The 23826-nt window shown below is 39.7% G+C and overlaps 5 protein-coding genes across 5 annotated transcripts; all 5 read right to left on the bottom strand.

Moving 5' to 3' along the window:
• Positions 1 to 3740: 3740 nt before the first annotated feature.
• Positions 3741 to 4374, bottom strand: LOC311282964 (histone H2B). The gene has a single exon (XM_084397094.1). It carries the CDS (start codon positions 4369 to 4371, stop codon positions 3997 to 3999), a length of 375 nt encoding a protein of 124 aa, XP_084253220.1. The 5' UTR covers positions 4372 to 4374; the 3' UTR covers positions 3741 to 3996.
• Positions 4375 to 5389: 1015 nt separating this feature from the next.
• On the bottom strand, positions 5390 to 6398 carry LOC311282970 (histone H4). The gene has a single exon (XM_084397101.1). It carries the CDS (start codon positions 5753 to 5755, stop codon positions 5444 to 5446), a length of 312 nt encoding a protein of 103 aa, XP_084253227.1. The 5' UTR covers positions 5756 to 6398; the 3' UTR covers positions 5390 to 5443.
• Positions 6399 to 18586: 12188 nt separating this feature from the next.
• LOC311282950 (histone H3.2-like) lies at positions 18587 to 19017 on the bottom strand. The gene has a single exon (XM_084397080.1). It carries the CDS (start codon positions 19011 to 19013, stop codon positions 18603 to 18605), a length of 411 nt encoding a protein of 136 aa, XP_084253206.1. The 5' UTR covers positions 19014 to 19017; the 3' UTR covers positions 18587 to 18602.
• A 720-nt stretch (positions 19018 to 19737) lies between these two features.
• On the bottom strand, positions 19738 to 20275 carry LOC311282954 (histone H2A-like). Its single transcript, XM_084397084.1, has one exon. The coding sequence runs from the start codon at positions 20230 to 20232 to the stop codon at positions 19846 to 19848; it is 387 nt and encodes a 128-aa protein (XP_084253210.1). The 5' UTR covers positions 20233 to 20275; the 3' UTR covers positions 19738 to 19845.
• A 388-nt stretch (positions 20276 to 20663) lies between these two features.
• On the bottom strand, positions 20664 to 21645 carry LOC311282941 (histone H1-like; the record flags this gene model as incomplete). Its single annotated transcript, XM_084397071.1, has 1 exon — positions 20664 to 21645. The coding sequence occupies one exon, from the start codon at positions 21643 to 21645 to the stop codon at positions 21010 to 21012; it is 636 nt and encodes a 211-aa protein (XP_084253197.1). The 3' UTR covers positions 20664 to 21009.
• Between the last annotated feature and the right edge of the window lie 2181 nt (positions 21646 to 23826).

The raw sequence follows: 23826 nt of genomic DNA, 5'->3' as shown, positions 1-23826 counted from the left end.
CTAAGCGAAACCCCATTCGTCGTCATCCGACGTAACTCGGAGTGACAACGAAAGGGAACATCCCCCACACCATTAAACCACCACCACCAGCCTGCACAGTGGTAGCAAGGCATGATGGATCCATGTTCTCATTCTGTTTTCGCCAAATTCTGACTCTACCATCTGAATGTCTCAACAGAAATCAAGACTCATCAGACCAGGCAACATTTTTCCAGTCTTCAACTGTCCAATTTTGGTGAGCTCGTGCAAATTGTAGCCTCTTTTTCCTATTTGTAGTGGAGATGAGTGGTACCCAGTGGGGTCTTCTACTGTTGTAGCCCATCCGCCTCAAGGTTGTGCGTGTTGTGGCTTCACAAATGCTTTGCTGCATACCTCGGTTGTAACGAGTGGTTATTTCAGTCAAAGTTGCTCTTCTATCAGCTTGAATCAGTCGGCCCATTCTCCTCTGACCTCTAGCATCAACAAAGCATTTTCGCCCACAGGACTGCCGCATACTGGATGTTTTTCCCTTTTCACACCATTCTTTGTAAACCCTAGAAATGGTTGTGCGTGAAAATCCCAGTAACTGAGCAGATTGTGAAACACTCAGACCGGCCCGTCTGGCACCAACAACCATGCCACGCTCAAAATAGCTTAAATCACCTTTCTTTCCCATTCTGACATTCAGTTTGGAGTTCAGGAGATTGTCTTGACCAGGACCACACCCCTAAATGCATTGAAGCAACTGCCATGTGATTGGTTGATTAGATAATTGCATTAATGAGAAATTGAACAGGTGTTCCTAATAATCCTTTAGGTGAGTGTATATATAAAATATTATTATTTTTGAATTTATTTTTTGGAACCTGTGATACTTTTTCAGGATTAAAAGTTTAAAAAGAACATCATTTATTCAAAATAGAAATATTTTCTAACAATATAAATATTTACATTATATACATTATACTCAACACTTTACTTTGACTTATTGCTAACAAACTGTTTTGGCATGAGCACAGTCTTGTACAAACATGACGCTCAAACATGGCATGGTCAAAAAGTTTGTTTGACCTTCAATATGTGCACCTGTAACTCATCATCACCTTCTTTAAATATACTCAAATACTAATACATATCTTATGAAGATATTCTAGATATCCCTAGTGTCACAAAAAAAAAAAAAAAAAAAAAAAAAAAAAAAAATACAATTCAATATAATGGCTCCAACATACCGGCCCCTAATTGTTAATGACATAGGGCATAAACAATTAAAATTCATACATTTACATAAGGAGCCATCAAACAGTCCATATACATCAATACATTTTAAATAATAATTACTTTTACCATTTGATTTTTATATATATATATATATATATATATGAGTAGGCTACACCAAGCATTTGAACCTTCTTTTTTCACATTTCTAATAAAAGACAAAGTTTTGTTACTGGTCTTACTATTGTGTTTGTTTTGGTTTGAACTCGTACAGATCTAACCAAACCCTTTTGATCTGGGAAAGTCTCTAGTACTCTTCCAAGAGTCCAAGAATTGCGTGGGACTGTAGAATCTGCAATGAGTACAATATCACCAGGCCTAAGATTATGTCTCTCTTTGGTCCATTTTTACCTTTCCTGTAACAAAGGCACCCTCTTATCCACCTTTTCCAAAAAAGATCTGAAAGGTATCGTACTTGTTTCCACCTTCTTCTTACATACTGATCTGATTTCTCAAAAAGCCCAGGAGGATAGATTGGTTTTCTCTTCATTGTAAGCAGATGATTGGGGGGGTAAGTGCTTCAAGATCATTTGGATCTTCGGACACTTCGGTGATGGGTCGATCATTGAGAATTGCCTCGGCTTCACACAGAACAGTGTGTAATCCCTCATCATCCAGCGTTTGTTGATTCAAAACGGAGGACAACACCATTCTTACCATTCTGATGATGTGCTCCCATGCACCACCATGATGTGACGCTGTAGGTGGATTAAAACTCCATTTAATTCATTTGTGTGCTAAAACCTTTGTGATTTTATTTCGTTTTAACTCTGCCAGTGCTCTTTTCAATTCCTTTTCTGAACTAGTAAAATTTGTTCCATTGTCGGACCTCATATGACTGACTTGTCCTCTTCTGCATATGATTCGTCGCAAAGCATTTATGCAAGAATCAGTGTCCAATGAGTAGCCTATGCCACCTCCAAATGAACTGCCCTACTGGCCTTGCATGTAAAAATTACGCCATAGCATTTCACACAAGTTCGACCTCTTTTTACATCAATTGGGCCAAAGTAATCTACTCCTACATTTGAAAAAGGAGGTAGATCTGCAGTTATTCTTTCTTCGGGTAAGTCAGACCTTTGTGTTGTTTGCAGAAAGAACAGCTTGAAATATATATATTTTTTCTGGCTGTTGCATTGGCTTGAGTAATCCAGTATTTTTCTCTTAATATAGACAGCATATGGTTTCTTCCACTATGGCCACTCTTTACATGAATATGCCCAAGAATCAGTTTGGAAATAACTGGATGTTTCCTTTCTTCAGGCATAGCAGCTTTGCATAACCTGCCACCGATTATCAGCACTCCATCTTCTAGAATGGGGCTTAATTTGTGAATAGCACTGTGTTTTCTGATTTCAGATCTTCCAGATTTCAGTGATGAAATTTCTACGCTGAATCTTTCCCATTGACAGAACTGGATAATAGCCTTTTCCGCCTCCGAAAGGTCGTCTGGAGACAAGCACTTTCCTCTAAATGAAGCTTTGATTTGTTGTAACCTCTGTTCTAACGCATTGGAATCCTTTAAAGTTATCATCAATTGTTTTCAAATTCACTCTTAAGACAAATTAAACATTTTGCATCAATCAAACGTTTGTCACAACTTCTAATTAAACTATCTTCGACCTACAATCAACATTGAGTTAGACAAACTTAATTTGAAGCATAAACAAAAACAAATTGATAAGTTGATTACTTATAAATATTAAATTGTTGTTTAAACATAACTCACTTATAAAGGGAGTGGTGGCCCTCTAATCTATTTAGGTCAGTTTTTTGCCTAATCAGTGCAGTTTTTTTTTTTTTTTTGTCTTTTACCAGTGTTCATTTTCTGGAAACATATGCTCTATAAATTACAGTAATGTTCTTACTTGAAATTTGGAAGAAATGTTGTCAGTATTTTATATAGAATGTTAATTTTACTTTAATTGTACAAACACACATATAAATAGTAAATCCAGGAAAATAAGTTTTTTTTTTTTTTTTTTTTTTTTGTAACTTGTATCTGCACACAGCTGATGAAATTAAAAAAATAAAACAAAAGTTTATGACTAGAGTTTTAAATAGTAAAAAAGAAAAAACAAATCACAACCATTTTTATTCTTTAAAAAGTGTCAGCACGTCACGGTAATTTTGTCTGTACTTCTGCAAACCCATCTTGTTTTATGTTTTTGTACCTTTTTTTTTACCTTTCTCTTAACTTAAACAGTGATTCCTTACTTCCATTGATAGTTTTTTTTTATTAGTATAATAAGGTATGGATACCTGTTGTTGGAAGGTAAAGCACGTTTGAGTGAGTTTCAAATGTAAGGAACAGTTTGTTGTTGATGAGATTTACACATGCTGTGAGTATGTCATTTACACGAGGAGCAAGGAAGAAAAAGACACAACCTTACTTTCAAATTTTTAAACTAATAACAGACTGAAAGAGATGGACTAGGGTTATGAAATGTGCTCAGCTTAAATCTCAACAACCTAAAGCAGTGTTGTCTGTATTTATTAGCAGATTCATCCATTCTCGTAGAATTAAGGGCTGAAAACACAAAAGCTCTTTATCATGCAAGGCTGACTCAATGTCCTCAAAAAGACAGTGTTGATATTAACAGATTCATCAAAATGCTTATAGAATTAAAGGCTGTGTAGATTAATAAAAAAAAAGTAAAAAAAAAAAAAAAAGCTCTTTATTTGAGAAGATGGGTGGCTCTAAAAAGAGCCTTTGGGGTAGTTGAAGTCAGGCACGCCTCACTTTGAGCTGGTGTATTTGGTGACGGCCTTCGTGCCCTCGGACACGGCGTGTTTGGCCAGCTCTCCGGGCAGCAGCAGACGCACGGCGGTCTGGATCTCTCTAGAGGTGATGGTGGAGCGCTTGTTGTAGTGCGCGAGGCGAGACGACTCACCGGCGATGCGCTCGAAGATGTCGTTGACGAAAGAGTTCATAATGCCCATCGCCTTGGAGGAGATGCCGGTGTCCGGATGAACCTGCTTCAGGACTTTGTACACATAGATAGCGTAGCTCTCCTTCCTGGACTTTCTGCGCTTCTTTCCTCCCTTACCGGCGGTCTTGGTGACGGCCTTCTTTGAGCCCTTCTTAGGCGCGGACTTTGCTGGTTCAGGCATGATGATGCGAGATCACAAGACTGAAAAAGTAATGTATTTTCTAGTGTGATACAGAGGTATTTATTCACTGCCCTATGCTAATTTTCAAAGCGATACGAGAAATCTCTGATTGTCTGTTTTCATAGGCCAAACCCATAAACTCGTACTTCATTGGACAACTCGAAGTATCACGAGGGCCAATCATAGGCGGAAGAACAATAGTCCCGCCCACCACTCCAAAAGATTCCTTTGTTTCGTTTCCCGCTCTTTTATTCAATATTTTTGAGAAAATAAGCGGTTCTAATATTGTGCATCATCGAGTAATTTTAAAACCCCTTATAAATCCATTGAGGGAGTTTACAAAAAAAACGGTGTAGGCCTACTTATGAAACTATTGGTGAGATGTTTAACCCTTAAACAGGCAACGTGAACCACAAGTTACATTGTAGCTGCCTTCAAAGGCAACTCATATTTCAATTCAATATGGTTCACAATTTAAAAAAAATAATTATATATATATATATATATATATATATATATATATATATAAGGTTAAAAAATCATATGATTAAAAAAAATGTCTCATCATGACCATTAAATAATAATTTCATGTTCATTTCTTTTTGTTAAAAACTTTTGTGAAAAAAGTTCAAGTTATAGACAGATACCAGAAAACTACAGATTCTGAGACAAGTGATAAAACCCACGGAATTGTTTTCAAAACTTCCATGAGAAATAAAATGTAAGTCCCTCAAAGAAAAGGAGGATAATACTTTCACCAAATTAATCCAAAGAACAGCCACATCAGAATGGCATAATGTTTTATGAATTCAAAATGTTAATGAAATAGTTCAATTTATTACCATGCGTAAAACAAATGTTTACATTTATAGGTGTTGTCTATTAAGGAAAAGAAAATTGTGAAGTTTTATTTACTACTGTATTAGTATAGCTCATCCTGGAATCAGTTTACAAAACGTTTTAAAATTAATTAGATGATTAACGTGGTCAAAACATTGACTCTTTATGTGGGAGAGTGTGTGGCTCTTAAAAGAGCCGTTGGGTTTGTGGGGTTTCTCCTGCTTTCAGGCGTTTATCCGCCGAAGCCGTACAGGGTGCGTCCCTGTCTCTTCAGCGCGTACACAACATCCATGGCGGTGACGGTCTTTCTCTTGGCGTGCTCGGTGTAGGTGACGGCATCGCGGATCACGTTCTCCAGGAACACCTTCAACACTCCGCGGGTCTCCTCGTAGATCAGACCGGAGATGCGCTTGACGCCGCCACGGCGAGCCAGACGACGAATGGCGGGTTTGGTGATTCCCTGGATGTTATCACGCAAAACCTTACGGTGACGCTTAGCGCCTCCCTTCCCGAGTCCTTTACCGCCTTTGCCTCTTCCAGACATGTTTCACCCTCCGACTTCCTCAGTCAATCACTGAAAGATAACGAATAGATACTGGTGTGGGTTACAAGGAAGCCTTTTACATTCGCTTACAGGACCTGACAGAAACCAGTGCCGCGTCACATGACACATACCCCTCCCCCAAAATATAGCTAGAGCACATGTGATTTAATCCCAACCCTGACCTGTGTTTCATATTAAAATTCAGGTTTCATAAAATGTATTTCACAAAGATCATAATAAACGCTCTTTAAAGCGTAGTAGTCGCAGATTTAACCATTCATCAAAAACACAAGAGAAATCAAATGTTCAAGCACACAAGAAAATACAAAAAAAAAAAGGAAAAAAAAGAAAAAACAGAAAAATCCACAGTAATGGTGACAAACACGTAGCTATTCGCCACTGTACCCCACCGCAAGTCCCATGGTCAATAAATACCTGAAAATATTTAATTTAAATGCATCACATGGGGCTGCAAACACACTACTGTCCTTATGAAACTATTTGTTAAAATGAAATAGTCATATAACTGGACATTCGAATTTACAATAAATGTGTTGTTTCAGTAAGAAGCAATATATTGTAAGACACAAACAAACACATACACTTTCCACAAAATATTGATTGAAGTGAACAGCACACAAAGGGAAACGATCCATTCTGTCCGGACAAGTTCCAATGCAGTCAGACTCACGATCCATATATCCTAAAAGTAGTCAGCTGCAAATATGGCTTGACCCTAACAAAAGGTTTCTCAGTGGGTTACAGTATTGTCAGATGTACTTAAAAAGATACTAAAAGTTTACCAAAGTTTGATTCCAAGAAAGGCCCCATTTTCAAAATGGCGGCCGTCAGGTCCTTAAAATATCCATTACTCCTATACTGTTCTCATCTGACATGAAACAGCAAGCTAAACTCGTTCCTTCAAAAAGTTTTCCTCCAATGAACAGGTGATGTGTTGTACTTGGCAGGTAATTTTAATGAAGAAAATGTAAAACTGAAATAACAAACACATAACAAAATACAGGTAAGTATTTTCTGTATTACCATTAATTAATAAATAAAGTCTTTATTTCCCCTTTACAGGTTGCACCTTCAAAATATCTTAATTAAGGTACAGGTAGTGGTGGGCAGATCGAGGCTTCGTGAAACAATGAAACAGTTGAAGCAAATGTGCCATATTGTGTCGAGGCTTCGAAACAATCCGACAACCGTCTCAATGGTGACACCTAGTGGTCACTTGCAGGTGTTGATCTGAAACAACCTTGACAACGAGCCATTAAAAAATTTGTTTTGTTTTTATTATTGTATTTTTCTAAAATGTGAAGCTTGTAACCTGTAGGCTCCTCACTGTGCATAATGTTATTTTGGTAATGAAAAATGAATATTAATAAAAGATATCAAACCACAATGTCTCACTTTTTTATAGATTTTTATTAAAAAATATAAATTTCTCTGCTGTGGAAGGACTTAGCCTACTTCTTTTTTTTTTTTTACAGATAATTTCTCCAGCCTTTGAAAAATCCTCTCACAAGGGACACTTGTTGCTGGCATGCAAAGATATTTTTTAGCAAGGACATACAAATAATTATATTTCAAACAATGCATACCTTGCTTAGATGGCCCAGCAGTGTCAGTAGCAGGCCTAGGTACAGGGGGAATGCTACCATCCTCTGCACCCTGCAAAATGGCAGGATGAGTGCTCCTCAAATGGCGCATCATGGATGATGTATTGTTACAGTAGGCTAGCTGCTGATCACAATACATACATCTCACTTTATTTGGGGTTTCCAAATGGAAATGCTCCCACACCACAGATGTACGGCATCTCTTCTGTGGAGCCTCCATTTTTATTTATCTATCTATATCTTAATCTATCTATGTATCTATCTATTAATCTATCTGTCTATATATATTTCTATCTATGCATCTATTAATGTGTCACTATATGTATACTCGGTCTGTCTCTAGCCTATCAGTCAATGTGTAAATTTAAATGTAAGCCTAAATATAACTAAACAAATCGCACTATAAATGTCACTATATCACCAAAAATCCGCTATCTCAAAATCAAACTCCTCTCACAAAAACCCACGAGGTCAAGATGCCTTGACTTCACTTTTATACAGATGTGCGATTGTGTGGTCTGTTCCCGACCCTGTCAATCAAACACTGATCCGGCGGACCATGACACCTGTTGAAACACTTGTGAAACACGCCAAGGCTTCATTTAGCCGTAGTCACGTGACATGGGTGTTTTGAATCACGCTTCGGATCAGTGTTTTGAAACATCTGCGCTTCAGGATCTCGAAAAGCTTCGGAACGTCAGTTTTGCATCAGCCATCCCTAGATACAGGTAAGTAAACAAATAAATAAATTCAGCTCAAAACAAATAATATATTGCTCCTAAATTGGGTCTTAAGTTATTAAATTAAATATACTCACTGACGATACCCCTTGACCGAACATAAGAAGGATGGATATGGATAGCATTAACTACAACATGTGCTTCTTCAACATGACCGCAACTGCAGCACAACAGGAAATGATCCCACCCACAAGAAATCCAAATTACAAAATAAAACACACACCTTCAAAATAAAGGCATTCTACATTAAACAGTCTCTTGTAACTTTCTTAATTACACCACAACTTCTTTGTATTCCTCCTAGACCAGGAATACTGGTGCCTGATACATGTTTGAGCCATGTAATATTCTAATTAGCATATTTGCATGATGGATAAGTGGTTACAAGTACAATTATATATTAAAGCAATTGGTTACAAGCATATTTATGCGAAAAATAAGTACAATTTCCCTTAAGTAATTGCATATTTCTCCTTTTTTCATATCGTTTTGCCTAGTGTTGGTGGTTTCTGTGGTTCATAACCATTCTTTTGATTCCAAAAAGAATAAATTCATTAGAAGATGTGTGGTACTGTAAAATTTGTCAAAACAGGGCTGCCACGTGAAGGCATGTGCTGATTGTCTGAACCCGTATAGAATCACGCCAATTCATTGGCCGATGGCGCGGGCGCCTCCTCAGTGGGGCTTCGTCACTCACTCTTATACAGTGAACTCGCCATCTGCTCCTCAGATTTTCCACTGAAGAAGAAGCAGCTCCTTCGGCAGCAAGAGGAGCTTGGCAGCGAACGCAGCGTCTCATTCCCTATTCAGAGAACATGGGTAACGCGAGTAACCCGAGATGTTCTCTTTCACAGGTTCACTCGATGCTGTGTAGCGATGACGCAATGGGAACGATATACCACACACGCCAAGCTAAGCGCGCTGCCAGATCTGGCCCAACAAGTAACTTACCTATTTTGTTTTTTTTTGCCAGACCAGACTCAACTAGGACCTAGGTGACCGGTTCATACAGAAAGAACCCGGGAACCAGGGGCCGCATCTAAATCAAAGTTGTAAAACCTAATAAAAGTGTGCGGAGAGGACCAACCTGCCGCCACACAAACATCCTCTAAAGGAACTCCCTTGAAAAGAGTCTGGGAGGACGCAATACTCCTAGTAGAGCGAGCTTTAACGCCCAGAGGTGAAGGAAGCTTGGAAATTGCGTCTCTCACCGAGTGAGAGATCCTGTGCTTAAGAGGCGGCCAGCCCTCGACGGCCAGCCCCAAAGCATACAAACAACTGTGATGACATGCGCCACAGCGATAGCTGCGACGTAATCTCTAAAGGTGGTAGCAGCTGCTCCAGCCACAAATTTATCCTGCAGGAATTCCAGCACTGAACCGACCGGGCAGCTGACTGGGTCCACTGCATGAACCGAACACCAGACTCAAAAACCTTCCACTTAGAGTAATACAGCGGTCTAGTAGAAGACGTACAAGCATTATCAATGGTCTCCCAAACATCAGCAGGAAGACCAGATGCCATTGTCGCTAGCGACTGCCTCTAATCGACCACACCCACAACCTCCATATCTTGGGTCGAGGATGCCAAATCCTGCCCTGGAGCTGAGAAAATTTTAAATGAGTGACCATTTTAGAGGGTTCACACACAGGCCTCTGTTCGGGCTTATTCAGAGTTGTTTTTGATCAAAGTTATACAACTCCAATTTAAGTTACTTTTGGGTGCAGTAACTTTTACATCGACTGTCAAGTCTGTGTTTTAGCAAAAAAAGGGTATGTGTCCAAAAACACGTACTGAGTAGGAGTTAAATGACATAAGCTAAATCGTTGACATCTCTGGTTCACCCCAAACAAAGATAAAACCTTACAGTAATCTCACAAAATCATGTATTCCATAAGTATGTAATCATGTCAGTGCAATTTAAACAAGTCCAATGGATTCATAGACCCAGAAAACATGGAGTTAGGCACCAAGATTACTTGGCTAGGTCAAATAATGAAGGAGTTAGGACATTTTAAGGGCTTCCTGCCCATCTTGGACGCCATCTTGAAAATTACACCTTTCTAGTGGTCAAACTTTGGTAAACTTTTAGTATGTTATTAAGGACACCTAAAAACAGCTGAGAAACCTTTTGTTAGAATTGTTTTAGGGTTAGGTGTTTTTTTTATATATATATATATATATATATATATATATATATGATATATATATATATATATATATATATATACATATATATGCAGCCGCCTAAAGTGTCATATAAAGTCTAGCAGTGCCCCTCAAAGCCTGCTGCAATACTGTCATGTATTTTGTATGGTTATGCTACCTGTACCTGGGTGACGTCATGAACAGTCAAGTTAAGTAAAAACACAAGACCCTGCTGTGAAAGTCATCTCGTGTCTGTGTCATCTTATTCTTCACCTTAAGTATATTAAATACATAACATGGTGTCAGAAGATGGATAAAAAGAAAAAAGAAGAAGCACAACTGAAAAGATGTCGCTACCACAGCCACCATCAGTTTTGTCTCTTCACGGCAACCTGGCGGAGAATTGGAAGGTATGGCTTCAGAAATTCGAGTTGTACCTCATTGCGAGTGGCGTGACAGAGAAATCAGAGACAGTGCAGTGTGCTACTTTTCTTCATATTACGGGTGAAGAAGCCATTAAAGTGTACAACACATTCCAGTTCACAGAGCAAGAAGTGAATAAAATTGATGCACTAAAAAGGAAATTCAAAGAATATTGTGAGCCCAGAAAGAATCTACCGCACATTCGCCATATGTTTTTTTTTTACGAGAGCGCAAAGATCTTAAACACAAGGGGAAAGACTGTGAATTTGGCGACCTGACTGATTAATTTATCACGGATAGAATCATATGCGGGATAAGAGACGACAATGTGCGTGCAAGATTGTTGTGTGAGGCAGACCTCACGTTGGAAAAAGCAATCAACACCTGCCAGGCCAACGAGTAATGTCAAATTAGATGAAAATGCTAGCTGAAGAAATAGACGTAAACAAAATAAGCAGTGTCAAAAACAGTGCAAGGTGAACAGAAAAGCACACAGCATGCAATGGAAAGTCACCACAAAGCAAGCGTGAAATGTTTAAGATGTGGCCACCAACATGAATACAAAAAGTGCCCAGCTTATGGACGAATTTGCAAAGCATGCAACAAACGAAACCACTTTGCAAAAATGTGTAGAACGCAAGTCTCCACCAAGGAAATACAGGCTGTAGAGCAAGGTGAACAAAGTGATGAGCAAGATGATTTCTTTGTTGGAACCATTGATGTGCAAACAACAAACAATGAAAAACCACTGAAAAACCAAATGAAAAAGACAAATGGAAATAAACAACAAGAACGTTACATTTAAATGAGACACAGGGGAAGCATGTAATGTAATACCCAACAATGTGTTCAGGTCACTGGAAACTCAAAGAAAACTGGGAAAAAAAAATCCACCTGTCACTTAATTACATATTCTGGCCACAAGATGTCACCTGTGGGACAAGTTCAACTTACCTTCACCTACAGAAAACAAAAGCATAATATTCAATTTTAAGTGGTCGATGGCAACGTAACTGCACTTCTTGGACGCACAACCTGTGAAAAATTAGAGATGGTGAGAAGAATATATGAAATAAAGATTAAAGATGACCCTTTGAAAACTTTGACGACCTGTTTTGTGTCCTTGGTTGTTTACCAATTGAGCATCACATCAAAACAGACCCCAATGTCTCACCAGTGATTCATCCACCAAGAAAGATTCCTGTAGCACACAAGGACAATTTAGTTTAAGAGCTACACAAGATGGAAAGCATGGGTGTAATAGTAAAGCAAACAGAACCGACAAAGTGGGTGAACAGCATGGTAACAGTGGTGAAACCAAACAAGATATGCATATGTATAGATCCACAAGACCTTAATAAAGCAATAAAGCATGAACATTACCCTCTACTGACAGTGGAAGAAGTGGTATCCAGCATGCCAAATGCAAAGATATTCTCAGTTCCGGACGCTAATCAAGGATTCTGGCAAATAAAATTGGATGATGAGAGTTCGAAACTCTGCATGTTCAACACGACAATGGGGAGGTATAGATTTCCTCGCTTACAATTTGGTGTGTCTTCAGCCAGTGAAGTCTTCCAGCGTGCTGTCACGCAGATGCTAAAAAGTCTTGAAGGTGTGGTCAACGTCATTGATGACATCCTAGTATGGGGAGAGACAACAGAAGAACATGATCAAAGACTCATCACACTGCTGGATAGAGCAAGAGAATAAAATTTCAAACTAAACAAGAGCAAATGCCAGATAAGACCATCAACAATAAGATATATTAGACACTTCATCTCAGAAGAGGGTCTTAAGCCAGATGATGAAAAGGTGAGAGCGATCGTGCAAATGCCACCACCTGAAAACAAACAAGCACTCATGAGATTAATGGGTATAGTGCAATACCTATTTCAATTCATTCCAAATTTATCTGATGTCAGTGCTCCTCTTCGAAAGCTGAAATTCTTTGATGTACAAAAAAACAGTGACACTTTCAGTTGACGCCAGCTCAGAAGGCATTGGGGCAGTCATTCTGCAAGATAAAAAAACAGTGGCTTATGGATCACGTGCACTCACAGATGCTCAAAAAAAGATATGTGCAAATTGAAAAAGAGCTACTTGCCATAGTTTATGGATGTGAAAAATATCACATAAGTGATCACAAACCACTGGAAAGTATTTTTAAGAAATCACTGCACCAAGCTCCACCCAGATTACAGTGCATGCTTCTCAGACTTCAAAGATACAGCCTAGTCACCTTTATTTATAGCGCTTTTTACAATACAGATTGTATCAAAGCAGCTTCACATTGATAACATGAAAATAATCAAACAAAGTTTGTTTCTAGAAGAAAATTGCATCATCGTCCACCCTAAATAAGGCAGATCAGTAATATTGTTGAATATTAAAGGGATAGTTCACTTTGAAATTAATTTTTTATATGTTTTAGCTTACCTCAAGGGCATCCAAGATGTAGGTGTCTTTGTTTCCACAGTAGTTTCAATTTTGATATTTTTAGGTCAAACCGTTCTTGTCTGTCAGTCATATAATGCATGTCGATGGTCACTGGCTCAAAACACAAGCACAGAGTCCAAATTAAAACAATTCCCCATCATAAGTACACATTGATGGCCTAAGACACGAAACGAGCGGTTTGTGTGAGAAAACGAACAGTATTTATATCGTTGTTAACTCTTGAAAACAGCACACGTCCAAATGATCTGACGGCGCGGGCGGGTATAGATATATACATAGATGTCGCCTTGGCTACTGCAGTTCATTGGAACGAAACCGTAGCCAAGCGACATCTAGTGTATACATCTATACCCGCCAGCGGGCGGGTATAGATATATACACTAGATGTCGCCTTCGCTACTGCAGTTCATTGGAACGAAACCGTAGCCAAGGCGACATCTATGTATATATCTATACCCGCCCGCGCCGTCAGATCATTTGGACGTGTGCTGTTTTCAAGAGATAACAACGATATAAATACTGTTCGTTTTCTCACACAAACCGCTCGTTTCGTGTCTTAGGCCATCAATGTGTACTTATGATGGGGAATTGTTTCATTTGGACTCTGTGCTTGTGTTTTGAGACAGTGACCATAGACCTGCATTTTATGACTGACAGACAAGAACGGTTTGACCTAAAAATATCAAAATTGAAACTACTGCGGAAACAAAGACACCTACATCTTGGATGCCCTTGAGGTAAGCTAAAACATATCAAAAATTAATTTCAAAGTGAACTATCCCTTTAAATGTCCCCAACTAAGCAAGCCAAAAGCCAAGGCAACAGTGGCAAGGAACCAAAACTCCATCAGGTGACAGAATGGAGAAAAAAAATCCAGGCACAGTCGGGGGCCAGTTCTCCTCTGGTCTCACTACAGCAACACTACAGCAACAGACAACGACACTAATAGTGAGATGGACTCACAGGTCACTGACTCTCAGTCATCTACAACTGACAAGGACACAATACAAAGAACTGCCTGATTCTCAGCCACATGGACACATTACCAGGTCAGGTAGACAAGTGAAAATACCCTCAAGGCATCGGGCCACGGCTCAAATTGGACCGGCAGATTCGCCTGCTTTCTCTTCATTTTTTCAAACACACAGAAACAAATAGGCCTATATGTGTTACGTTAAGTTACAGATTTGAATTTAAATCAGCACATGATCAGACCCGTGCATTTCAAAAGTGCCGTTTTCTGTTGTGAGAACTCTCAACAGAACTCTCTCGGCCAAATGTGCCAGAAGACAGACGAGCACACATGAAAGGGCGACTCAAGGTACAGCGACTATAATAGATAAACTAGCTACATGTATGTATTTAAGACTTTTATCCAAAGTGACTTATTTCGAAGAAATTCTTTTTTCTATTTCTATTCAGTTCAGGTTTTCATTCTTTTGATTATCAGTTTTAATTCAATTTCAGTGATTTTAATTGTGATTGTTTAATAAAGATAAGCCTGATGCTGGGGGAAGTGAGAAAAAGAAAGAGACAGATACATTGATATTCAGTGAGACAAAAGGCAGAAGTTCCCTGACAAACGTGCCAAACTAATATATTTTTTCAAGACAGACGAACACACAGGAACTGGCGACTCAAGGTATAGTGACTATGGTCAAAGACTATTGATTTAGAAACACAGAAAGTCCCGCCTTCTAAGTTGAAGAGCCACTAGCTGATTGGTAAAGTCATTATGTCACTGCAGTTAGACTCTCCAGTGGCAGTTTGCATAGAAATCTGAGACTGGCGCTTAGGACTGCACATGCGCATTGGCTCGTCTAGCCTGAAAAATAAGTATTTTTTTAATGCTATACGAACATAAGAAACAACATTTATGGGAAAGGTCGCTGATTTAAAATAATTTAATTAATTGTGAGTTCGGCAAGTAGTTTGAGATTTTAGGATTCCTCCATTCAAACACATAGGAATGGGTCTTAATCTTAAATGCCCGAAATAAAATAAATGTAAATGTAGCCTACTATAGCAAAGTCCCTTTCAAGGAAAGTCTGTTCACTTGGCGGCCATATTTGCAAAGCAAATTAGGAATCACTTTTAATTTAATTTCAGTGATTTCAGCCTTTTAACTTATTTTAAATGTGATTGTGGTTTAATAAAGTTAATTCTGAAGCTGAGGGAAGTGAGAAAAGGAAAGAAATAGGGACAGAGATCTTCAGTGAGACAACAGCAGCCAGGCAGAAGTTCCCTGAGCTACAAGCAACCAGTGTAGACGAGACTGATCAGTTTAATTATTTTGCTCATCCTCAGTCTCAAGGACCTTAATGTGTTTTTCAGTTATCATCCTCAACACAACAGCCACCGAAACATCGCATATCAAAAGTTTATAACAGAAATGATGGAACCAGCTGCAAATTCTCTGAACTGTTCTGTATGTTTGGCATTTGCACCTCTTGCAGGTGGTAGTCCTTTCATAAAGGGAGGTGTGAATGCATGGAAACATGTTCATCAGAGGATTGAGGAACATGATAAAAGTAATGCCCATATAGATTGTGCCGATACTTACTTTCTAATGGCTAAAAAGGCAAAAGTCTATTGGCTGGCAACCAGATGTTTTCTTTCAAAAGACATCATCTTTAAAGTTGTGGATGTCATCAGCCAAATTATAAAGAGCACAACTGCAGATCGAGATTAAACAGGCAGGCATGTTTTCGGTCCAAATAGATACCACCCAAAATATAACCTCAAAAGACCAATGTGCAGTAATTTTGAGATATGTTACAGATTCCATCCATGAGCGACTGGTTGCTGTGGTAGACTGTGGAGCATCGACAGGAAAATATTTCACAGAGATGCTCAAACAGACATTAGACAAGCTTGGTATTGACTTTGGCACATGTGTGGGCAACTCCACTGATGGTGCAGCTAACATGCAGGGACAATATCAAGGGTTCTCTGCATTTCTCTCAGAGCAGTCTCCTGCAGTCACATATTCTGAATCTGGTACTGGCAGACACAACATGCAGTGTTGTATAAAGTACATCTCTCTTTTCATTGCTTAATGATGTTGCAGTTTTTTTTCTCAGAGAGTCGTATAAGTGTATGAAGAGGTGGGAAGAAGTAACGACAAACGTCATAGAAGACTGTGCTCAATAGGGGAAACCTCTGTATGTTGACCTGCTGCTGACTCTCGCCTCAATTGAGGAAGATATGAGTATGAAGCCAACAGTGCGGGTCAAAGCAAAGGGATATATTGAAGCCCTTTTAAAGTTTGAGACGGTCCTCACTGCTCAAACCTTTCTCAGAATTTTTGAGTGTACATCCCCCCTCTCCAAGTACCTACAGATAAAGGGTATGGATATGCTAGCAGCTCAGCACCTGGTTGAGGGGACAAAGGAAAGCCTCAACAAATTTATCAGAGACTTTGAGGGAGTGAAAGTAGCAGCTGATGGGTTTGTGGGTAGGGACAATCAAAAACTACAAGAGGACAGCATTGAGATAGAACTGCAGACTGCACTTCTAGAGAAACAGGTTCGGAAAAAGAAAAACATGCCTGGAGAGCTATCAGAAGATGACCCTCTGACATCACCAGATGCTGACTGTGAGGTCAATGTGCACAATGTCATTCTGGACACTGTGGCAGGTAGCATTACATAGAAGGTTTTCAGCCAATGCAGAACTCTTGATCCTAATAACTTTGGCAAAATTAAGGCAAATGGGCTCCCTAGTTCAGCTCTCCAAGACATCAGCAAGTGTCTCCTTAAATGTGGTAAGTGGACCATTGTATATGGAACCAGAGGTACAACTGGAGAACACGACCTGTTCCTGCTGCAAAAACTCTGCCATTTGGCTCACAGTACAACCTTCTTACTGATGCCTACCATGTAATTGGTTTGGCATATAAGTTTGTGTTGACAATCTCAATCACTCAGATCGCCTGTGAGAGAAGCTTCTCAACCCTGAAATTTGTTAAGAACAGGCTAAGAAGCTCAATGTCTCAGGAGCACTTAGAGGGATTCATGTTAATGGGCACAGAAAAGGAAATACTCATGTCTATAGACAATGAGACAGTTATTAACAAAGTTGCAGAAACCAGTGCACTGCTTAGGCGGTTGCTGATGCTGTAAGGCTTTGCTATTTTCAGTTCTGAGTGTAAGCCAAAACTTGTAGAGAATGAAGGCCTATTTCTTTCTTTCTTTGCATATTGAGATGCATATTTGCATATTGATTGTCAGTTTAGTTAAAGATGACTGCTTTGTAGTTTTTAATTTAAAATGCAATTTTTATTTTTTTCATAATGCAACAGTTGTATGTTTTGTAGCAGAAAAGTTTCATATAATGTATTTATTACATCAATATGTATATGTATGTATTAACATGTTTTATGTCTTCTATGTCTATGTTCTATTTTATGCCATTATATATATAAACAAAAGTCGAAAAAGTATATTTCTTACTGCAATATATATTTTTTTTAAGTAACAATTGGACACTTTGTAGCAGAAAACTCAGTATGTGATTTGTTATTTGGCTATATAATATCCTGTAATATTTATTTTTTTAACAAAAATGAAGAAGAAATGTGAATAATATAATATAGCCTATATTATATTATTCACATTTCTTCTTCATTTTTGTTAAAAAAATAAATATTACAGGATAGTAAGAACAGATTTGTGACTTCATGAATCCAGGTTCAACCCCAGTGGGAGGGGCTGGCCTTGGGCATTAAGTGTGGCTTGGTGTGTCCCGGGCTGAAAATGGTACAAGGACTGAACAGTGGTTTGCACTTTACAAATGTACATGGCAGTAACCTGAGTTTTGTTTTTGTTTTGAATAAATTATGCAGTTAAAAGAATGAGCTCAATGTTCATAAGATTGCTCGTAAACAAAGAGATTAGCCTGTATTTAGGTTCTATAACTTTAATTCAGATATGTTGTAAAGAGTTTACACCTTTGAATTGTTTACAGATTAGCATTTTGAGACTGACTTTAAACAGACAAGGCAGTTTTATAGATTGATGTCAATATGCATGTTATGTAATAATAGTTACAAGCTGGATAGTTCTAAACTTAAAGGATTAGTTCACCTCAAAACGAAAGTTTTCTGATCATTTACTTTCTTTCGTGGAAAATAAATTATTTTGAGGAAATCAGTTCAGAACTTCAATGGTAACCAAATTGTTGAAGTCCAATCAATGCAGTTTCAAAGGGCTCTGCACGATCCCACCGGACGAAGAGTCTTATCGAGCAAAACGACCGGTCCTTTTTTTATAATAAGGATTATATGAAATTCTTATAGTATCTGATGATTTAGAGAACAGTGACCAATAAAGTGTTAATGTAATGTATGAATACAACTTTCTACTCATTGAATTGATTTTGAAATTCTCTCGTTTTGTACAGTTTTGGTGGCTCTTAAAAGAGCCGTTGTGGGTTGAAGCAGACGCGGGTTTAAGCGCGCTCTCCGCGGATGCGGCGGGCCAGCTGAATATCTTTGGGCATGATGGTGACCCTCTTGGCGTGGATGGCGCACAGGTTGGTGTCCTCGAACAGACCGACCAAATAAGCCTCGCTGGACTCCTGCAGGGCCATAACAGCGGAGCTCTGGAAGCGCAGATCCGTCTTGAAGTCCTGAGCGATTTCTCTCACCAGCCGCTGGAAGGGCAGTTTGCGGATCAGCAGCTCGGTGGACTTCTGATAGCGGCGGATCTCCCGCAGAGCCACGGTCCCGGGCCGGTAGCGGTGAGGCTTCTTGACGCCGCCGGTGGCCGGGGCACTCTTACGGGCGGCTTTAGTAGCGAGCTGCTTCCTCGGGGCTTTACCACCGGTGGATTTACGAGCGGTCTGCTTGGTTCTTGCCATTGCTGCGGGTTTCTTCTCTCTGTCCTGCTTGCGCTGGAAATGCTGCTCTGTCTGCGTTAAACACCCGCTTTTAAAGCATTGTATCGCCACGAGCTCATAGTGACGCGATGATGCAGGCCTCGTGATTGGCTAATACGTTATGTCTGCGCATGAGTGCCAGCCAATGACTGCGCGTTTCCTCTTTTCAAACAAGTGGAGGGTTTCCCGCTCGAGCTGCTTTGTTTTGCTCATAAAACAGTGTACATAAGCTCCCTGGTCTTGATACTCACATTGTTGTATTTATGTGTTCTGAAATGCTCGTCGTAATTCCCAGTGGTTGTGCAGATTTTGGATCAGAACAAAGTCAAGTGTAAGTCTGTATAAAAGCACGGCAGCGAGACGCAATAGGGTTTCCATCCATACCGTAGAACGGGGACGTTCCGTAAATCTCAGCATAAAGGGCAAAATACCCAGAGTAACATTGATGACCAATTTCTGTTTTCCTGAAGCTGATATGCAAATGGATTTATTTATTTATTTCAGATAATCAATTTTTATTACATACAATAAGCTATCAAGGCTTGGTAGACAACTATATTTTAATATTAGGTGAGATGGGTTGGGTAGTAAACACACGTTAGGGGATCATCATGCGCTTATAGCAAGCATGCGCACAACCACGATTATACATGTAAAGGTCGATATAGAGAATTCATACGTTTTATAGATTTGATGGGTCATTTTCCCACTTAACCAAATGTGTTTGTAAAAAATAAAGAAAAAGGCTCGTTGTCAGATAAAATGGGTGGCTCTTAAAAGAGCCGTTGTTTCAATAACCCAGTCTTCAATCTGTTTATTTGGATTTGGCGGGTTTCTCGGTCTTCTTGGGCAGAAGCACGGCCTGGATGTTGGGCAGCACGCCGCCCTGAGCGATGGTCACTCGGCCCAAAAGTTTGTTGAGCTCCTCGTCGTTACGCACCGCCAGCTGCAGGTGACGGGGGATGATGCGGGTCTTCTTGTTGTCCCGAGCGGCGTTTCCAGCCAGCTCCAGGATCTCAGCGGTGAGATACTCGAGCACCGCCGCCAGATAAACAGGAGCACCAGCACCGACGCGCTCGGCGTAGTTTCCTTTGCGTAGAAGCCTGTGAACACGGCCAACGGGGAACTGCAGTCCCGCCCTGGAGGAGCGAGTCTTAGCCTTCGCTCGGGTTTTGCCGCCGGTTTTGCCTCTTCCGCTCATTTTTAGATCAGTTACTTCAAACACCTCCGCCTAAAATAATAGAATGAAATAACTGTGTCTCCACACACTGCCTTTAAACGGGAGTGTCAATCGACCATTGGTTTAGAGTTTTTAAAGATTCAAACCAATCACTGAACTACCCTCCAAAGCCCCATACCCTTTCTGGCGGGGATTATGAACAAGTATTTTATAATTATCTGTAAAACAGAAGAGATGAAACCATTGAAATATAAAATTATATGTATGAAATTTAAATAAATACAAAAATAGATATTGTACGCTGTTTCTACCAAATGTGCTGCACACCTTTCACACACACACACACACACACACACACACACACTGTATATTCTGGGCACATTGACTGTCTGATACTGTACAGAATTATGTTCCTATTGTAATATTGGAGTTTTATAATTGTTGGGTTTGGGTTGTTTGTATTGTCACAATTCTCCAGCATAGTGTTGTGTGTGTATATTCTGTCTCTACTGTGTTGTACAACATATTTAGACTGATCACTGTCTGTCTTAAGCTTTTTTTGGCCATTTACAATAAATTCCTTATATATAAATAATGGTTTACATAAGTTTTTTTTTTTTTTTTTTTTAAACAGTTTTGACTTGTTTGTTCAGATTGCATGAATCTAAGAGCTCAAAAGTCAAATCTCATCTATTCGCTTTCAAACTTAACACAAATCATTGATATAAACGAGTTTTGCTCTTATTCAGAATTAGTGGGTGGCTCTTAAAAGAGCCGTTGAGGAAGAAACACTGGACTTTATTTCTTTTTGGGCGCTGCCTTTTTAGGCTTGGCGGCTTTAGGTTTAGCAACCTTTGCCTTTTTTGGGCTCTTGACTGCTTTCTTAGCGACTGCTGGCTTCTTTGCCTTCTTGGGGCTCTTCTTTGCCTTCTTGGGGCTCTTCGTCGCCTTCTTTGGGCTCTTCGTCACCTTCTTAGCGGCTTTGGCTGCGGGTTTCTTGGCCTTCTTGGGCGACTTCTTGGCGGCGGGCTTCTTAGCCGCTGCGCTCTTGGGCTTCTTGGCAGCGGCGGGTTTCTTGGCCGCGGGCTTCTTCGCTTTAGGAGCCGCTTTCTTCTTGGTCTCGGCTTGCTGCTTGTTGAGCTTGAATGAGCCCGAGGCGCCGGTCCCTTTGACCTGCACCAGTGTGCCTTTAGTCACCAAACTCTTGATGGCGATTTTGACGCGGGAGTTGTTCTTCTCCACGTCGTAGCCGCTGGCAGCGAGCGCTTTCTTCAGCGCGGCGAGGGACACGCCGCTCCTCTCCTTGGATGCGGACACAGCTTTGACGATGAGCTCGCCGACGCCTGGACCTGCTTTCTTGGCTTTCACGGCGGACTTCTTCTTGGGCGCTTTAGCCGGGGCGGCAGCAGCGGGTGCTGGGGCGGTTTCTGCCATTTCGCTCTGATCGGATCAACAGTCTTTCAAACGCTTCTCTACTCTCAGCAATGAATGACGATCTCGCGGCGCTGCGCTCTTAAATAGCACATGAGAACCTTATAGACTCAACCTGCCCGCTCGGGTCTCTGTGCGCGTCCACGAGCCCCTCACGCGTGTGTTTCCTTCTCTTACATTTGGTTCAAAACTGGAGTGGTAAAATAGTTTGGCGCAGCCAAAACAAAGTGAAAACCAAGCAGAGGTTCTGAGCTTTCATCGGAGACTAAAATACCCGACGATGAAATGTTTATTTTGCCTCCGTCAGATCAAATCCAAGGCGAGCATCAGCCACGGGGGAAAGCCGCGTGTAAATTTGATGGATAAAGTGGAAAGGTTGACAAAAGCCTGAACGCGTCATCTGTGTGTTCAGCAAACAGTCTGAAATAGAGTTTTTATGAAATCAGCATCAGTGAGGACCGTGAGGAGGCTTTCATACAGATGTTGTTTTGGGCAGCTTGAAGCACGAACATCATCCGGAGGCTCCGCGTCTCTCTGTGACTCATGTCTGGCCAGCAGGTGATCTGGCAGTAAAGTAATAATACTTTGTATTACTTTTAATAATAAATATATAACCTTTCCATAAGATGATGTAGGCCTACATCATATCACCTAAATAAAAATGTAAATCGTCATGTTTGTTTATCCTTATTCATATCCTTCATCTCAGTGTTCGGCATGTGAATGAGGATCATGTAAAAACTCATCTGAATGAGCTGCTCATTTAAGCAAGGCAGAGCAAGTGACTCAAAAAACAACTTATTATTCCCCAGTTTCATATTTCCCTTGTTCTAAAACAACAGGGGATATGAGGGTATTCTGATCCAAAACAATATCTTTCTGGTAGATTTGTTTTCAGGTAGACTCTCTACAGCCTTGAAGCATCTGTCAGTCATCAGATGGAAACAGGCCTCGACCCCTGTGATGTGTGGCATCAGTACTGGATTGATGATCAAGACTCTGTGTCTATATGTAGTGTAGTGTCAGTGTAGTATCACATTCAAAACTTTATTAAGGAAGAAGGGTCATATGTATACAAGATAAAGCAGAATCATCCACAATGCAGGCCATCCAATCATAATACTGAAAGATCAACCCCATACAGTATATTAATAAGTATAATAATAAGAAAGAGATGTCAGAAATTCAAATGTATGTGTGCATCTTGAGTTCGAGTGTACCAGTGTGTCCAAGGCATGGTTCTTGTTTTGTCTAGGTTTGTCCGTGATGTGCACATAACAAAACAGAAAGAAGCAGTCTTACAAAACAGCAGGGCAATCTTACACAAGAATAATCAAAAGTGGAGTCTTAAGAACAAAATATGATAATTTTCTTTGATTTTGTTCTTGTGAAAAGAAATGGGGCTCTCATGACAAACAGTATTTATATGAAACACCATTTTCCTCATGTTTCCCTAGAGAGTTTGAGGACACCGATGACAAGAGGATCCAACAAAATTTTTTTTTTTTACATCTTAATAATGCAATACTAGATGCAGTATTTTTTTTAAGAAACGGTCCCTATTAACTTGGCTAATATTACCAGCCAATCGGATTTCTGACTGACTAGTTTATTAAAAAAAAAATTTACATTATTTTTTTTATGATCTACAATGTATGGTAAAAATGTGCTGTAGGCCTACATGTTATAGCCAAAGTGTTTTAGGTCATACAATATTACCTGGATGGCCCGATGTAAAGGAGAAAGACCATTTAAAATATCTAACTTATAGAAAACAAGGAAAAGCAAAGGCACAAATGCAAACAGGTCAGAGGCAGAAAGTTCTGTAAGAAAACACACAAGCAGTCCCTGTATACAGTCACATATTACTGTCATTTATTGTTCTTGAAGAGCCTAAATGTAAAGGACTCATGTTAGCAATGTTGGGCCCTATGAAAGAATATGAGGTTGGGCACCATAGACATAATAAATACATAGATGCCCTATTGGCCGCTTTGGAAACTTGCTGAGGGCAAGACTGCGCTGTAAACAAATGCAAGTAAACGGGTGAGCTACGGTTTTTCTGGATAAAAAACAAAAATAACGTTTACATTTATCAACCAATTTCAGTGGTTTGTATGTGGTGTACAAAAAGATCCATCTCTAGTTATTTAAAATCTCGATAGTTAGACTTATAAAATATAC

Source organism: Rutilus rutilus (genome assembly GCF_951802725.1).
Source record: "Rutilus rutilus genome assembly, chromosome: 23".
NCBI lineage: Eukaryota > Metazoa > Chordata > Actinopteri > Cypriniformes > Leuciscidae > Rutilus > Rutilus rutilus.
Note: the sequence above shows the minus strand (reverse complement) of the source record. Positions and strands in the feature narration are given on the sequence as shown.

Excerpts from the sequence above, each read along its gene's own strand:
- LOC311282964 (XM_084397094.1), bottom strand. The coding sequence starts at position 4,371 with ATGCCTGAACCAGCAAAGTCCGCGCCTAAGAAGGGCTCAAAGAAGGCC.
- LOC311282954 (XM_084397084.1), bottom strand. The coding sequence starts at position 20,232 with ATGAGCGGAAGAGGCAAAACCGGCGGCAAAACCCGAGCGAAGGCTAAG.
- LOC311282970 (XM_084397101.1), bottom strand. The coding sequence starts at position 5,755 with ATGTCTGGAAGAGGCAAAGGCGGTAAAGGACTCGGGAAGGGAGGCGCT.
- LOC311282950 (XM_084397080.1), bottom strand. The coding sequence starts at position 19,013 with ATGGCAAGAACCAAGCAGACCGCTCGTAAATCCACCGGTGGTAAAGCC.